Genomic DNA, 17,870 nt, shown 5'->3' on the forward strand with positions numbered 1-17,870 from the left:
TTCCTAAGAGGTAATTTCATACAACTATCAAATATATTTTAAAATTTTACAATTACCATAGCTGTTTTTCTTCTCTAAAAAAAAATATATATCCAAACAAACAACAGACAATCCCTACCCCTCAAACTCAAAGCATATCCCCAGTTTTTATTGGAGTTGTGGATGTAAAGCCTAGCAGGCAGGACAGCTGGGGAGGCAGATCCTGCACAGGCGAAAAGCGAGCTCGGGGTGTCCCCTCTGTCTGGAAAGGCAGACGGGCAAGTGGTGGCATTGGCAAGAGTGGCCTCTCCTCCCGTGACCAGGAAAGAACCCTACCCACAACACGGCTGAAGGCTCAGAGATGCACAACGTTCTCTTGCACGTGGCTAAGGAAAGACAGCGAATATAAAGGCCACCACCAAACTCTTCAGAGAATTAATGTGGGGTCCTAATTCATGTTGACTTTTTCACTGCAGGTCTCCTCCTTGGTGTTTGCTCTAGAATGAAGGAGGAGCTGGCGAGAGCGGTGCGATCAGAAACACGAAGCCTGCGGTTTCCCTACACACGGGGACTGCAGCCATGGAAGCATCCTGACAGCGATCCCTCGCTGTCCTTCACCCCGGACCCAAAATTGGTCAGTTGCCAAAGCTGGTTTTAATGCTACTTCACTGAGCCAGACAAACCACTTCCAGGGGAGTTTTTTCTGGAGGGGAAATAACACATTGCGCAAGCTAAGAAGCGCCTCAGATAGAAACTCCTGGCCATTATCTGCCCAGGGAAGATTCACAGCAATAAAGACAGTGAAACGCTTTATCTCCAAAAGAAGCTTTCTGTAAGCATGAAGGAAAGTCAGGCAAAACTATTCTAAAATTTGAAGAGGCGCATATTAAAACAGTGATTTAGTGAATAATCTTTTACCTAAAACTCTCAATCTCTCTGCTCCAACCACCACTTCGTTGTCATCTGCAGAAAACAGCAATTTTCCAGAGAGGGTTTTCACCTCAAATTTTTGGCTGTGTGCTTCCACCGCTTGGGGACCTAGAGGGAAGAAGAGATTTAGCACAACCTTTTAGCGAGAAGTATAAGAAAATCACATACATTTAATAAACCCACCTGCTGAGATTGTCCTAATAGCTCTGCAGATACAACCTGCACCCGACACATCAAGCAGGGAGGTCCGTGCTTTTCACAGGGTGACCTCTCGTTAGAAAAGGGCATTGTTTTCTACCTAGACAACAACCTCTCAACTGTTTCTACTTGTGTTTTTGCTAATGCTTACGTGTGTCGTAAAACCACCGTTAAACTTGGGATAGCTGGGAAATTTTTAAAAAAAGACAGACCCACATGTGAAACGGCAATGCATATACCCAGCCATGCCATGAGGCATCCAGAATTCCTGAGTACATTTTGCTTGGGCTGACGCTGTGGTGGAAAAGATTCCTGATGTTCTGCCTATTAAATATGCCTGGATTAAAATGATATCAGTGTCGTGCACAGTCCAATTAAAAAAAAAATAAAAAAATAAATACAAACATCACCACTGGAGCAAATGTTTTGTTTTAGACCGTTTCAACCTTGTGCAGGCCAAGATGAGCGGCAGGGTCTCCCACGGTGCAGAAAGTTTTTAGACAATTGAAACTTTCCTTCGTAGCCCTTATTTCAATTCTGCTGCTTCCCCTGCAGGCTGCTGCGCACTGCAGTGCTGGAAAGCCTCTGGCAATGCGTTTTGTTGTGGAGCCTGATAAACATCAGCCGCCTGAACAGCAATTCAGCCCAGGTCTGGGGCTCAAAGGCTGCGAAGGGCAGACCCCTGGGTTACAGGACCTAGGCTAAAATTCGGGCACATTGGCACAGAACAGCCCTGTGCAACCCAGTCCAAGCCAGAGCCTCCCCGGAATGCGTAAGGCAAGTGATCAGACTTTGCATTATTTCTGGCCATCTTCCTGACTAGTCTCATTTCTCAAACGAGAAGAGAAATAAGACCCGAAAGCCAGTATTTTCTTACAGGTGGGTTCCAACCTCATCTACGCCCAGCAGTCGCCTGCATGGGTCATCTGTATTGGCATCAGGGCACACCAAGAATCACACGCATGGTTCACAGAAAAGTGAGGCTATGCCGAGACCCTGGAAACACGTAAGTACCCTGCAGCCATTCTGAGAAAATCCAGTACTTGAGAGCTTTAAGTTTGATTTGTATCGTGCTAATTAACTGTCTCCCGACTCACCACTGCAGCACACGCTACATGGGACTTCGTCTTCGCTCTGCTCTGAAACCAAAGCTACTGCTGAACGCAGAAACGAGCGCCATAACCAGAAGATCACACCGGGAGACACCACCGTCTGCGTCCTCCCAAGCTCTCGTGAAACGGAGGCGCTTAAGTGAACCAAATACCCTCTTGAAAATATATGGAGAACCAACAAACTAAGCACGTTTATTCTGAATGTGAAAATCAGGGAACTTGGGGTTGAATTTATTTACTTCCTCCAGGCAATTTTCATGCGTGCTGCTTAAATCATTGCTTACTGAAGCTGCATATTTAATTATTTAATACTGTGACTAGAGGCCAAGAAGTTATATAAGCAAACCAAACAACCCAAGTCTCACGAAAAACAACATGTTTATGGATTACTGGCTCTGCCACACAGCAATACTTCTCCCGGTCCCTAGATAAATCTCAATAAATAAATAAATATCCTATATCATATACATATATATAAAAAATATATTAGCATATATAATGCATTGGTCTCTTTCAACCCAAATTACACATGCGTTCATTCAAAGGCTGCTGTACACTGGGGATTTATGAAACACCCATTTCCCCATCAAACACACTAATGCTTTGGAGCATGAGAGTGTTCTTCATCTGCAGAAGCGAACAGAGCGCCCTAAATTGCAGTGTGCCAGCCCAGCCACAGTTAATCAGCAGAGTTCCCAAGATCGCAGGCAAGTTAGAAGTGTCTCGGGAAAAGCCTGTGCCTGTTACACCAGAAATGTCAGCCTGCATATGTTCTTCTTGACCCTGAAGTCATAAAACTAACGTTTCTGCTTCTGGATTGGCTTTCAAATGAAAACGATGGTCTGCTTCGTTATCAGAAAGCACCAGCCAGCTGCCTCTCCAGCACAGCTTTCATGTCACTAGCTTTGTTCCTACAAAGTGGAGCGACGTTTTCATTTGTACTTCACAAGACACCTGGGCTCCCCTCCTGCGTGCCGTTTAAAGCCGACGCAGCATCCCACAACACACCCGCTTTCATCCCTCCTTAATCCTTCCACGCAGCCTCCCCCCCTCCTTACCTGTTACAAGGCGACTGAGGACTTTAGTCTTCTCATTGAGGATGTTCACTGTCACATTTCTGGCAGACTGGAAGTACAGGGGGTTGCCCTGGAACGAGACCAGGAGAGCAAGCACGTGAGATGGGGACGGCTGCCCAAGACCAGCCGGCTTGAGACACCTGGAGCTTTGCCTAACGCTGCTGTTAATGGCCCCAGGTTTGGCCGTGTGGCTGAGGTGCAGGCTACCCTGCAGTCATTTTTATTGGCCAGGATAAAACCAAAATCCACACCTCTCTCTGGCCCAGAGACTAGCCTTGTTTTAGTGATCGTTAGCTTTATTGCCAGCATAAGCCCACCAACCGGTTATTTTAAAATGTGACATGGGACCTGACCTAAGCTTCCTGAGGGTGATGTTTTGGGAGGGTGGCTGACTGCAGCAGGGCTTTTCAGAGTCAAATCTGCAATACTACATACACACATCTCCAGATGACTCCCACTGGGTGACTGTATCTGCCTACCACCCTGCCACCTGAGTGAGCCAAGCCTAAGGGCTGCGAATGAGAAAACCTTATTAACATGTAGACAGTGCCTTTGATCTCAAAGCACTTAAGAACCATCTGGCACTTACCACCATCACATTCCAGTCTGGGATGCCACCTCAAGATCAGACCCATCCCATCAGGTCTGGAGACACACAAGACGTGGAGTCTTCCCCATTCCCCACTTGACCACACAGATTTCTGCCCATTTTTTTTTTTTTTTTAATTTTTATGCTTTAAATGTACCTCTGAGAGAAGAGCAAGAGCAGCTGTTAACACACGGGAGCCACAGAGCTACCTGGCAGCATCCATCTCAGGTATTTCTCCCGCAGAGCAAAGCCAAAGAAAACCCACAGAGAAAACCATCTGGTTCCTTCTGTGTGCAAATGCATCCAAGACACCCGGGAACTCGTGTTTTCCACAGGCAGCCCCAGTCCACACAGCTGGCTTCTCCAGGGCTATTAGCCACCTACAGCACAAGCACAGGGTGACCCCAATTTAAATCAGCCAAAAATCTAATGTGCGAGGTGGAAATTCACTGCCAGTACCTCTTCATAATGTTTAAAGCAGGCAGCTGATTAAATTCACCAACTGGCTAAGCCATACGATCGGTAGAGGGGATAATATAGCAAGCAAATCAGCAAGGAGTTGAAAATTTTATGTCCATGTGCTTCCCACATCAGTCTCTTTCCAGTGTTTCAAAATCTTTCCATTAGGAATGAATAATCAGGATGGGGATGGAGGATCGTGGAGGTCAGGTATGTTCTCCTTGCCTCCTGAATTTATAAGGAACGTAAGTAATATTTGCATCGATGCCATTGTTCTGGATCATGGCAGAAGGACTAGGTTGTCTGCATATAAAACAGAGCAGGAGCACGGGAACGCACTGATGGGAGTCCTGTGATGGACTGGAGCTTCAAGGACCACTTCCAGTGATGGGCAAATGATTCCCAGCAGTGTCTGCAGAAAACAAACCTCAAAAACCTAAACCAAAACCAGCTCCACATGAGACCAGATATTCACAACCATTACATTTGTTGCCTTAACTCTTAGTGCTGCATCCACCCATGGGATCAGCCCTTCAGCAGAAAAGGGGGAAATGGGATTTATTTAGTCAATTATAACTAGACCATTACGGCTACATTCAGACTATTTACAACTAAAACAAAATAATAAAATTCCACTTAATCATTTCCAGACCTTGGATGAGTTTCAGAAGCTCCTGGTCTCTCTGTCTCTTCACACACTAAATGAGGACAAATCACCCTTATAGACCTCTGTGATGTGTTTGACAGCTTAAGTAATACAGTATATGAAACTGAAATATGATTAATAAGCTAGAAGTAAGGAGCAGCGATAATGACTGGTAATGATTTTGCTCTTTTTTATTAATTTTTATTTGTGATCTTCTAGAACCTAGAAATTAATCTTGATTACTATTTTATGGTTAACAGCACAGAAAAAAAAGATGGCTTCACTTGAATACCCACTTGCTCTGGTATTAATTCTCCACAGCCCTGATCAGAGACCTAATTTGAACATCCCCAGCGATAGCAGTTTACTGCTACATTTCCATCTCACACTAGTGATCAAGGATATTTTTAACGGCAGATAACTACAATCTGCATGCTCTATAGCCATAGGTGAGGCTATAAGCACTACAAACACGCCGTATGAAGCACAGAAAGGTCACATTTTTGACTTGCACTATTTGACTTTCGTTTATGGAGTTATGCGAGTAGCTAGAGTGTTTTGAAAAGGCCAGGAAACTTTCCAGTCCAAATTCAGGTAGGAAAAATCACTCAATCCCCATGGCTTTGAAACTCCGTTACTGATCTGCATAACAGGAGATTGCACTACGGAAGTGCTACAAGAGAAGCCAAGTGGTTAATATGAAAAGAGTAACAGGAAAAGTTGCTCCGAAGAAGTCTTACAAGACAAGCTAAGAGCTGGTATCCACCTACGAAAGACTTAAAATACACAATCAGACCTTGAAACGCTTACCCCAGCACAGTCATCTCATTCACCGATTCAGAGCTCAGATTCACGCAGCCTTCAAAAAACTAAATTTCCCTAATGGAAGAGTTATGTTTTTATTGGTCTGCAGGGAAGGAACATTTCAAGCACTTAATGCAATGCCCGCTCTCATTTCCATAATTCTTCTTCCATTAAGAAATGAAAAAGATCTGAAAAAATTACTCCCTTTTGCTGAAAATTCTGCAGATTTTCTGTCCATCATCTTCTGTTTACAAAGGTAAAAACACCGACATCTTTTACGCACTGAACATTTAAAAATGTTTCCTCTATTGCAAGCTTGGTGGTGATGCCAGCTTCCTTCAATCACACAGAAAAAAAAATAATTAAAGCATTAAAAAATTCTTAAAACAGAAATTATAACTGAAAAGACAAAACTTTTCACTTCTTTTACACTTTCATTTATCACAACACAAAATTAAATATTCTGATGCACATGAGAAAGTGGAAATGTAGATCAATATGGCATCAGCACCACGATAAAAATTATTATGTAGTGAAGTAATATTCTCATAAACTGTCATAACACTTGATAGACCTAGAGTTAGAATATCAGCATGTGATAAATAAGCACGTCTTGACTCTAATTATAAGACTGTAAATATGAGACACACCACGTTTTTGAAGTATAATATGCAACAATCCAGTTCTGAATGTTTCCAGATAATTGATGTTAAAGAAATAAATATATTTTATTCGTGGGATTGATGCAAACGAAGTGGAAGTGAATTAAAAGCTGGATTAAGCGTTCTTTTGGTTTCAGAAAAGTAGGGAAAATAATCTTTTTCTCTTTGTCTACCTGTTTCTCTCCAAAAGGTTTCACCCAATTCTTCAGAAAAGCACGTTTGAGATAAAACACGTCTGGTATCGTCGATCACACAATAACCCAACGTATTTCACTGCCTGCACGCTATCTGATGCACCGAGAAATCTCCTTCTCTGTCGTTTGTTCTTCCTCTCATCACAAACACGACAACAAGGTTTCCCCACACCTCTCCTCCCGAGAGCAGACGCTGCTCCCAGCCCACATGCTGCCACTGACTTGCTCCTTCTGCCCAGACTCGGCTGTTACGGCTTCACCCTCTTCACAGCAACCCTCCACTGAGCGCGCTGCGTTAGCAGAGCCCAGCTCACCTCCATCTTAGCCATCCCATGGCACCGCACTGAGCTACACCCTTCGATTTAACTTCCTATGCGACTTTGCAAATTGAATCAGCGGTCACCTCCTTTCCGACACTATTTTACATTATTATTTCTTTCCAGTGATTCCGTTGATCATTTGGCTGGAGAAACTGCGGTAGAGACAGCGATGGGAGTAGGATGCATTTTTTTTCCCCCTTTATGCGTGTTTTCCTGTTTGCTTCTGATTTATTTCGAGCATTTTCCTTGCAGGACACCGACGGAGGATCCCACGCTGCGCTGGGCTGCGGCTCCATTTCTGGGGGCAGGTGAGGCTGGGACCTTTTAAGGACTCTTTGGGCTGGTTATCTACTTCCAGCCCACCAGGAATCTACTATTCACCTCTGCAGGAAATCCTGCATGGTAAATACATCATTCTGCCTCGTGCTCCAGCCCCTCATTAGCAGACCCAATGGCTTAACAATAACGCAAATGTTTGTAGCCACACAGAAGAAGTTGCCACAGCTACTCAATATATTGAAACATTGGACACATGCTGCAGAATAAAGAATGTGAAAAGTGCAAGAAGAAGTTGAAACAGTCTAGCTTGTTTCTTCACTAAGCAGTGAGGCATCCAGCAAAACACAGAAGACGTCGCAAAAGGTATCGACTGATTGTTTGCTAGGTTAAACACACGGCCAAACAAGCCCTAACAGCTCACTAGCTGTCTGTCTTGGGCTCGCTTTGGAAGAAACGCTAAAAACTCCCAGATCAGAGACTAAACCAGAAAAAGCACTTGGACTGACAACCTTAATTTGCAGCTGAAGCAACCCCAACCAATGCTGTCTTTCAGGAAATTCAATACTTTAACAGATGTCCTTAGACTGTTTTAGAGAATTATTAAAAATATTTGGAAATCCTTTTAAATTTTAACAGGCAATTTTAAAACAATGCATCACAGTCAGCGTGTTTGTAATTTGGATGGTGAAAAGGAATAGCGTTGATTTGATCCTGTGGATTCACAGACTTCACGCAGCAAGTGCAAGTGAAGCTTGCGGAAATAATGGAAATGGTGAATTTCCTGCAGGCTTGACAAAGTAATGGGAAAAATTAAAATATTAAATTAAATAATTTTTAAATAAAAAATTAAAATATATAATCCAGGTTGTCAAGGAGCAGTCTACGGAGAAGACACTCAGAGCAGCGTTGTCCTGCCCAACTGTACCTCTCACTGACTTTGCAGAAAGCAAACGCTGCTCTGCACACAGCTGGACTGTCAGAGGGCAAAAGCTCATCTTCTGTAGAGCAAGACGCCAGCCCACTACGAGAGCAAAAGCCCCCCTTCCCCTGGCCTACAGCCACAAGCAGCACGGTCACTTGCCCGCTCCCTTGAGTGCTGTTTTAAGGAGCTGCTGATAGAGGGGATGTATTCATGTGGGCTATAACGAACATATTCCTTTCCCGAACTCCGATCAGTCCTACTGTACTATCAGCTAAATGCAATAATAGTAAAACCAGCAGCGATACTCTCCTGCATTGCATTCTCCATCGGCAGGGACAACTCAGAGCTGCACCAGGCAACGCTTCACAGTTGTGTCCGTTCATTGCCCATTAACGAGGACACAAAGCAAACATTTCAGGGCAAAAGATGCCCTTCACTAAGAAGAGCAAACTTTGCTAACAGAAACTCAAAAACATCACCTCTGCCATGCCTCCTAATGTAACCAGACCCGGCGGCACACACTGCCCGGGACACAGCACCGCGCGTGAGCTCATTTTTGCCGTTGTCGGGCATGCCCTGAGACCTACCGGCACAGCTGACTTTTTAACCCTTACTCTGTCATTTTTGGTCGGTTGACAGAGATGTGCTTAAATTAGTATCCCTGACCCAGTTTTGCACGTTCCCGTATGACTTGCTGATCCTTCAAAGGGAAGTACCAGTAATACCCTCGCTGCATGACCCCACGCGCAGTTTCCTAACCACAAAGATCTCCAGAACATGCTGTGAGCTCTCAGTCAAATAAACCAGACCTGACCCCGAGTATGCATTTCTTTCCCCCACTCCTGCCTTGAGAACAGAAACTCCTTTTGGGGAGTGTTTGACGCTGGAAAAGCTCAGAGCTGCTCCCTTAAAACAGAGAGTTGGAAGGAAAAAATTGAGTAAAAAACCCTTCAGAATTGGTAACAGACGCTGCAGAGATCAAGCAACTGGCACCGCCATGAATCACAGCAAACCTCGCCAGAACACTGTAGAGACATCGTGCACCTCCTGAAAACCAAACAGACAAAGCACTGGACAGCATCTATCTTTGGCTGCGGAGAAGACAAACTTGGGAGGATCTAGTGAACCCTGTCCCGAAGATCCCGCTTGGAAAAGCAGCCTGGCCTTCATCTACAGCAACAGAAAATCAAAACTTCAGGCCAGACTTGCAAGCCAACCATTACTCTTTCCGTTTCAAAAGTAAACCCAAGAGCTCTTCCTCCTGTTTCTGATCTAGATCCCCACAGAATGAACACGATTTTGCCCAGAAGCCTTCTGGCACAAAATTTTAAGTCATGTAGCTAAATCCCTGGGTGCCAGATTGAAAACATCGCTTAATATGATTTGAACGTACTTTTTGCTGTTTAATCACTGAGTCTCTTTTGATCTTGATTTTGGCCTTCAAACAGTTGCATACAACGTTCATGTAACTAAATCCCTTTTTTAGTAAAACTTCTGATTTGACAGTGTAAGCTTTTCATAGCAGAATGAAAGCAAACCGTGAGTGGAATTGGTAACACACAGATGAAAACAAATGCTACAGAATGCCCCGGTATGTGCTATATTTCTGTCTAAAGGTGATGGCTTTTAGGAAGGAGGCACCAGGTCCAGTGCAGAGATAACAACACGTAGGCTCCATCCTCTTCTTCCAGGAAACAAACTCTTTTCCCAAGTGCAATGCACCCCAGTCCCGTAACCTGGATCAGTAACGGAGCTGATGCATCCCTGACCTGCAGCTGGCACTTAAAGACGTAAATGTAGTCTCACGGGCCGACTTAATGTGCTGTGCTCCAACTTCGGACATTTTATTAGGTATTCAAATACTTAAAACAAAAAAATTCAAGCTCCTTCTTCTATGCAGTCACCTTTGCAGAAAGGTATGTTTTACAGTACCATGAAGCTCAGAAAATACTGTGGTCCCACCCAACTTGACACATTTTACTGGCATAGATAATGCACATGCTGGAGTTTTATGTCCAATACTACAACCCCCCCTCTTTTACGGCATTTCTTGAAGTTCATTTTAATAACAATAGAAACAAAAGATAAATTTCCCACAGCTACATTAAAGCAATTACATCTCTGACTCTTCTTTTTTCAAGTGCAGAGACGGCAGGTCTGTGATGTGAGATCTAAATGACTGGGTTCTGCTTTTGGATGGCCACCCAAGGGGGTTTGCATCCTTCAAAGTGATTTATTTCTGGCAATCTAGGGGTTTCTCTCTTTAGAAGAGTACGTGTAATAATCTCATGAACACAGTGCTTCAAAAGAATGGCTTCTTCAAGATGCCTAATCAGCTATTTTGCAGCTGAGATTCTTCTGAAAATTAAATTACACCATGCCTGATGACATTAAAAACACCACCAAAAAAACCTCCGAGACATTACATCTGTCTCAATTTTTTTGCCATTCTTTTTTCTTTTTTACTCCATTGACTTAGAATATGAGGAAAACCACAGGTGACATGATGAAACCAAGAGACATACACAGAAAAATAAAATGCAGCCGTGCATGCTGGAGTTCTATTCAGTATCCACGGGGGTGGGAAATCTGGATTCGTAATGTCTGAAGGCTGCTGCGCACTCACAGAACTTTCCATATTGGTAGGACTGAACTGAGCATTACTGGCTTCGGAAAAAATCCGATGCATTAAGCGTGCTCAGCGCTAGGAATCCTCTGGCAAGACAGCCTTAGACAACTTCTGAAAAGAAGAGAACAGCACAACTTGTAAAATGACCAGATAACTCTGAAAATGCTTCAAGTGCTTTCACTGCGGAGCTCACCCGAAGGCGTTGTATCCGAGTCCGTCAAGCGTGTGCTGATGATTAAGTCTGCATCACTGGGGAATGGCTCTCCCTCGAACAAACTAAGGAAGACTTGAGAAACTGCGATGTTCTTAAACGGGAGAACAGCCGTCCCAGGTTCTCAGCACACAGAGCACCACTTCCAGCGAAAACGAAGCGAGTACTCCCTAACCACTTCAATTTACTTGAATTCTTCTGCAGAAATACCGAACCGGAGAAGCTGCTCCGTGGCAGCTCGCACCGGTCTGATCCTCCTCTATAGCAGGGGTTGTGGCAGCAGGACTATGGATCTGTGCTAAGTTATCGCCTGTTTTCTGCCTCGGGCTACCCTAGTTACGGTCAGACTCCAGTGGTGACAGATCTCCTGCTGAAGGGGACATACTGTCAATAGGCACAGGACCAGAGGAGAGAGGGAGAGAAAAGAAGAGAGCTCTGCTGAGGTTTAAAATATTCTAAATCATCCAACTATATAGCTACTCCGCTGCTCGTAACTTTTACTCCAGCCAAGTGTGCAGGCCTCAGTCCGTGTGTTTTCATTTTTATAGCCTCTCTGGTATGCCTACTGCTTGCCTTAAACATCTTTTAAAACTGCTGGTAAATCATACCTCACTACCTATAAAAGGCATTTGAGGACAGTATTAAAATTATACAGAACTAGTAATTTCTGACTTACTTTCTCATACTATCAGCGTTACTTTGACCCTAGTACAACCAGAAACAATTGGGATATCACTCAGTTAGTGAGGTGAACGCACATTAAAGAGTTAATACTGAGAAAGGCACAGCAATATTTTAAAAAATGTCTGATTCAGCAGAGACACTTGGGTTCTGCAACGCTCACAGCACCTTTTAGGCATTTTGTTACTGCACTGCATAACGCCAAGTTATATATCCAGATATTTTTCCCCAAGAAGGCTAATAACATGGCTGTCTCTGCACATTGCTTTGAAATTATAACTTTGCTGCATGTCATGGATCGCTTACTTCTTGTATTAGATTATAAATGGCCGTGCCAACTTACGTATGCATGTGCAGTAACACAGGCAAGATCCTAGCAGAGGCCCCCGGTGTTACTGAAATTCAGCTGCTGCTAATAAGAAGAAGGGAAAACATTTCCATCTGTCTGGATTGGGAGAAAGAACTCATGAGTCTCTGATTCATCTGCATCCATATGCTGATATGTAGACAATACTTATGGACACACAGACATATGCGAGGTAGCCAGCAACAGAAATCAAATCAATCACAGATCACAGCATGTGATTTGCCTAATTATGAGTAACACCTCACATTTTTTATCTACGCAAAAAGCACTTTGTGAACGAGCAGATGGCATTGCTATGGGATGGCACCATCCTCGACAGTTGCAGATGCAGAGCATTTACACAGCACGCCGAAAAAATGACACAACACAAGCTGCTTCCTGGGAAAAAGATTCAAACTGAACAAGTGTCACCAAACAAAATACACGTATTTATTGATGTTCTGAACTTATCTGATCCAGCCTCTCTCCTCAAATCAAATACATACGCGCGGGCCAGGGAGTGATGCTATCTAGACATCATTAAAGTCTCTTAGATAGAACTGTCACATGAGCTGCCTCGCACAGAAAAGCAGAGATGCAGACCGACCTGAGTCTAGTTCCAACCCGCAAACAATTTCAATCCACACAAGCAGAATCAATAGGAAGAAACCCTGCAGAGAAAGCAATTACACTGCAAAAGCAACTCTATTGCAGCACGTTTAGGGCTGGAAGGCAGGACGCAGAAGGCCATCCTCACGTCGGTGATTACCCAGTGGAGTTCTCTCCAATGCATCTGGCCTGTGAAATGACAAGGTTGAGCCCGGACATGTTCCTGCAATCAAAGCGTTCCTGTTTCTGGGCTTCTAGTGCAATTATAAGGCTCTTCTTTACCAGACCCGTCCCTCAGGTTTGCTGTGCTCCACAGGCAAATGCGGGTCTGTGCGCCAGGAGCCAGGCGTGAAGGGCTCGGTGTGCTCTCCTTTTCAATAGCTCCACGGGAGGAATAATCTCATTTCCTGGATCTGCAATTATTTATTTATTGGAAACTGTGCACTTGCCGCTGTACAAGACACAAAGAAAAATCATCTGGCCATTCCTGGTGATAGAAAATTCAGGGTTTCTATTCAAATTCTTGCTTTTATTTGTGGTTTGTCTGCATTTTTCCCCCCAAGCTGCCGTAAGCACATACACTGGTGTGACAGGCTTGAAGCAGCTATAAAATGATTGATGAAAACCATATTTTGGCCTTGTTGTGGGAATGTTCGCTGTAGGCATATACTCAGTTAACTCTGTATGGGCATATCTGGGAAAACGGGAAGGGCAGAAAAGAAAGGCTGGGGCCATGACTGTACCTCTGATACCAAAGTAATTTGATCGGCTTTAATTATGACAGAGGGTTACGGGGTCACAAAAGCATTTGCACAGACTGTTTTTGAATTGCTTTTATCAAACCACTTTGTTTCTCCTGCTGAAATGATCAATACTCGGCTTTAAGAGGGCTGCTCTGTTGGTCTGCATGACTAGACAGAGGCCTCCTCGCAGGAACGAACGCAGGGGCCAAACTCTGACCTGCAGTGCCCCAACAGCTCGTGTCTGAGTTAGCCTCAGACAGGAACCGTCTCGGAGAGGAGGAACTGCAAACCTCCATCCGTCTCGGAGAGGCGGAACGTCTAACAGCCGTGGCCGTAGTACACTTGAAAAGGCAAAATGACAGATGCAGCTAAGCATGTGACGTGAAATTGGATGGATCTGGAGGAAAGATGCTAAATCATGCCGGATGTCGCTACACCGAACACACGTACCTATGGAGATAGCATGACGGCAAAGGTCTGATCAGCGGGACAACGGCATGAGCGGGAGGAGGGTGCTCTCTGTTGGGATTTGGCTGTCTCTCGCGGCTGCCGTTCAACAGACACTCTTGAGTGTTTGCTCCAGGCTGAAGAGAGGAGGGGAACGCAGGGTACTGCCGGGATACAGGGCCGATAAGCAAAAATACATCCCTAACCAAGACCACCGGGGAGCTGGGGAGTGGTATATCAAGAGTTGTCAGGCTCGCAGAAAGAGCAGCAGATGCTTTTTCTATGCCTGGAAGAAGACAGGAATGTTGTTTGGGGAAATGGTGAGTAATGGCAAAAGCAGCCAAAGAGATTAGGATGTGTGAAGGTAAAATAGAGCACAGGGAGGCATATAAAAGCCAAGGACCCCAAATTACTCTTTGGGCAGTCCGCAGGGTGGCTCAGCCTGTCTGGTTGACTCCACTTGTAAACAGAAGGCATTTGCCTCTTGATGTTTTTATTCCTGAAGTACGTTCAAAACTCTGGAGGAACAAAACTGATCAGTGAAGACACCCGACCGGAGCATCCTTCCAGGAAGGGGCACAGGAAGGGTCCTGCCTGCGTGTTCCGGTTTCTTCTGCTTCAGCTAAGCTATGCTTCCCAGAATGCTGCCCAATAGATAATGTTGCAGAGAGAGACCAAAAAGCCTGCTGCTCTCCCAACTGTGTACCAACATCAAGGTTCATTATTTACAAATAACAGTTGGGAACTTAAGGAAACAAACATAGCAAAAGTCAGTTTGCAGTAGGAGCTGGGGATTTCAAGAAGTAGAATACAGATAAAATATTTTGGCTTGACGCAACAGTAAACATGCAATAAAAGTAAACGCTTCTCAAGCCAGCAGCATTGACAGCACACGTGCCATTGCCCTGTGTGGCCTTTACTTCATTTAAACAGTGAAGGATGTTTTTCAAAACACTGGAGGACACGGGCTCGGAACACTCAACCACAGGAAGCATCAGAGGAAACATGCTCAGGTTCATCCTGTCAACACACTGTCTTCCAGCCACGGCTCTTTGGAAACCAAGTCACTAGATCAGCTCAGGTTGACCACCTGCTCCTGACCTTTTACAGCAATTAGTGTGCGCTTGGATTATGGATTATTTGGCCGTTCACTGTGTGGCTTCACCTGTGTGTACAACACAACAGTGGATCTGCTGAAAGGGAAATACCAACCGCTGTAAGGTGAGGAACAGCTATGCCCACTTTGTACTTCTAACCTGCAAAATATACCTCAAAAAATGATTTTAAGAAAAGCAATGAGCTGTTCGCACTCTTACAGATCAACCTAATGAAAAGAAAGAAAACAGCTTTTGGCTAAAAAACGGAAAGCCTTGCTGGAGGGATACGCTTGTTCTGTCAGACACGTGACCTCTCCTCTCCCCTCAATCAACCCGATTGTCTATAATTTTATTTATTTCTCTGCTTTTACATATTGATATCTTACAAAGCTTCTCACCGGAAAAAACACATCTTATTCTTCAGCTGTGCTGCCTTAGGCTGCGGTCCTGTCAGATCGCATCCAAGAGGAAGGCGTTTGGAAAAGACAACTTTCCAGGCACTGCGAAGAGTGATATGGATGATGCAGTGAACAGCACGCTTCTCTCCAAATCAGTGGCCACCCATTCACGGTGCCACGGGCAATCTTTTGCAGCTGCTGCTGGCTTCTTAGCAGAGAAGCAGAACTCAGATGTTAACCACTTTTATTTATTGAATGCCCCATGACAAATCCATCGTGTGTCTCAATCAAGAGAGAGACAATGGAACGGTATATTGTTTTGCTCAAGGAGAAAAAGAACTAGAATCAGGATACGAAGCTGTAGGTGGAAAGAAAAAGGAAGAAGCCTAGGTCATAAAAGCAATTTCATTGCATAGTTTTAGAGTACAAATTAAGAATCCAACAAAGTAGCCTTCACTGAATAAGACACCTTGCAAATCTTGGCATGCCTTTACTCACCGCTTTCACAAACAGTGACGTACAAATCAAATTTCAGCATTGCTGCATTTGAAATAAACTTTCAATAAAACCTTCTCTCATAGACCATAACGAAGGACTTTCCAAAGGAAGACGTCTCTCTGTCCTTCGAAGGGATGTTTCTGGGGGAAGCTGGGTGACGGCAGCACCGCACAGTTGATGCTACCTGGGGAACCTAAGTGGGGAGAAGACAAAAGCCACGGATGCTTTTTCTCCACTCCTGCTCAGGGAAAGCTCAAGGTTTAAAAGTGAGGCATCTCCTGCTATTCCATGGAAGGACGGTAAACAAGGACCGTGCCCTGTTCGATGAACAAGGAGGAAATACTGTGAGCTGAAACACCTTCAATTTTTGTCCTGTTCCATAGATTATTCCCTTTGAGAGAGAAACGAGGAGCAGACTCCCTGCTAGCACTTCGTACAACCCGCCTCAGAAAATTATCCCACCTTTTAAGGACAGACTGGAAGCAAACCTCAAAAGTTCATTGGACTCAGCAAATCAAGAGGAAATTAATGGACATGTCACATTTTATACTGAAAGCCTGCAGTAAAAAATGAAAAAAGAAACAAAACAAAAAAATGGCCATCATGGAAACTGCTTTTCTTCACCCTCCCAAGAAGGACAATTTTTTACCGTATCAGCTTTTATTTGAAAATATCTTCCAGCTCTATCATCACACTCCTCTACCCTTGGGGCATGTGATCTACTAAAATGAGCGCGCACAGGGACAGAGGACTCCTCATGCCAATCCGCGTCTGCTGTAGGAGTGGATGAGCACGCCGCTTCGCTCACCTTCATCTCTCTCTCCTGTCCCACTCTCTACTATTGACAACGTAAAACCTTTGGGAGGGAGGGGCTGCGTCTGTCCCCATGTCTGTGCAGAGACCAGCAGGATGGATTCCTGCCAGCGGCTTTGCTCTGCCACACACATGGAGTATACGTAGGAATTACAGGGCACAATCCAGCAAAGAACACGACATACGCTTAGCTTTATGCATGCGAATAGCCTTACCGATGTTGATGATATTACTCATGTCTGTAAATTGTGTACATAATTGGTTGGTCCGAAGCCTAAATGAATGATTCACCGACAAGTCAGAAAGCCTACCTCTGTGACCAGATTTTTAGCCATTTTTATCACACACCCGCAGTAGTGTCCTGCACTCCAACACTGTGCCACGAACGCTGGCGTGGGACTGTCCCTTCCTGAGCGATGCTGGTGTACGTGGCAGTAGATGGCCAGACATGGCCCCAGACAAACAGAGATCGAAAATAGAGATGTTCCAGCCAGGGAAATGTTAACAGCCAAAGAAATCGTACTTTTTCTTTCAAAAGAGGCAAGTCAGTTTTCCCAAGAGCCTCAACCAATTTGCCCTAAGAGAACAGGAGCAAATTTAGAGTTGTTCTTGTTTTTCCCTGCATTCTTCTTTCTCCAAACCCAACATCTGTCATTTAGAAACAAAACAATCAGAGAAACTCTTATTGCTGGCATAGCAACTGGTAAATGAAACCCGGAAGGTCTGGCTTTCCTTTCCTCTTGCAAATCAAAGCACACACAAACGGAACTGTCTGTAAAAGCAATGGCGTGTGCCGGCATCTCCGAACGGCAGCACGGCTTGTCTTGTCAAGTAATGCTGCCTCACGACATACATAACTTTGCTGATGAAATACTTTTGATCAGCAGAAGTGTTGCAGAGGTGTTTGCCGTCCTGTGGGAAGAAGACACGAAGTCCTGCTCTCAAGGCTTCTCGGAAATATCAGAAAAACATTCTTTCTCTTTATAATTGGAACTTGCTGTTTGTCTTTTAGTGTTCCCTTTGTCTATTTGTCTCTGTCTTCTCTCTACCCATATGGTATAAAGTTTTATTCCTTTATCATTTTTAGTATTAAGAAGTTGTTTTTATATTTCAGCCTTCCCAAAGCAGCCAGAATCCTGGTTGTCAGCAGCGATGTCTAGACATAGTAAATCCTTAAACTCAAGGCCTTTGCTCTTGAGAGAGAGAAATGCCGCAGTACACCATCGCC

General features: G+C 44.4%; 1 protein-coding gene across 10 annotated transcripts in view; it reads right to left on the minus strand.

Annotated features, from left to right (window-relative positions):
- The window catches only part of SGCD (sarcoglycan delta), a 352,976-nt gene that overhangs the window by 56,426 nt on the left and 278,680 nt on the right, over positions 1 to 17,870 (minus strand). For all 10 annotated transcript variants that reach the window (XM_054217450.1, XM_054217448.1, XM_054217454.1 and 7 more), the window contains 2 exons: positions 3,278 to 3,365; positions 898 to 1,017 (listed from right to left, as the gene is read on the minus strand). In XM_054217450.1, coding sequence (XP_054073425.1) covers positions 898 to 1,017; positions 3,278 to 3,365 — 208 coding nt within the window. The remainder of the gene's footprint in view (positions 1 to 897; positions 1,018 to 3,277; positions 3,366 to 17,870) is intronic.

Source organism: Rissa tridactyla, chromosome 11 (genome assembly GCF_028500815.1).
Source record: "Rissa tridactyla isolate bRisTri1 chromosome 11, bRisTri1.patW.cur.20221130, whole genome shotgun sequence".
Lineage (NCBI taxonomy): Eukaryota > Metazoa > Chordata > Aves > Charadriiformes > Laridae > Rissa > Rissa tridactyla.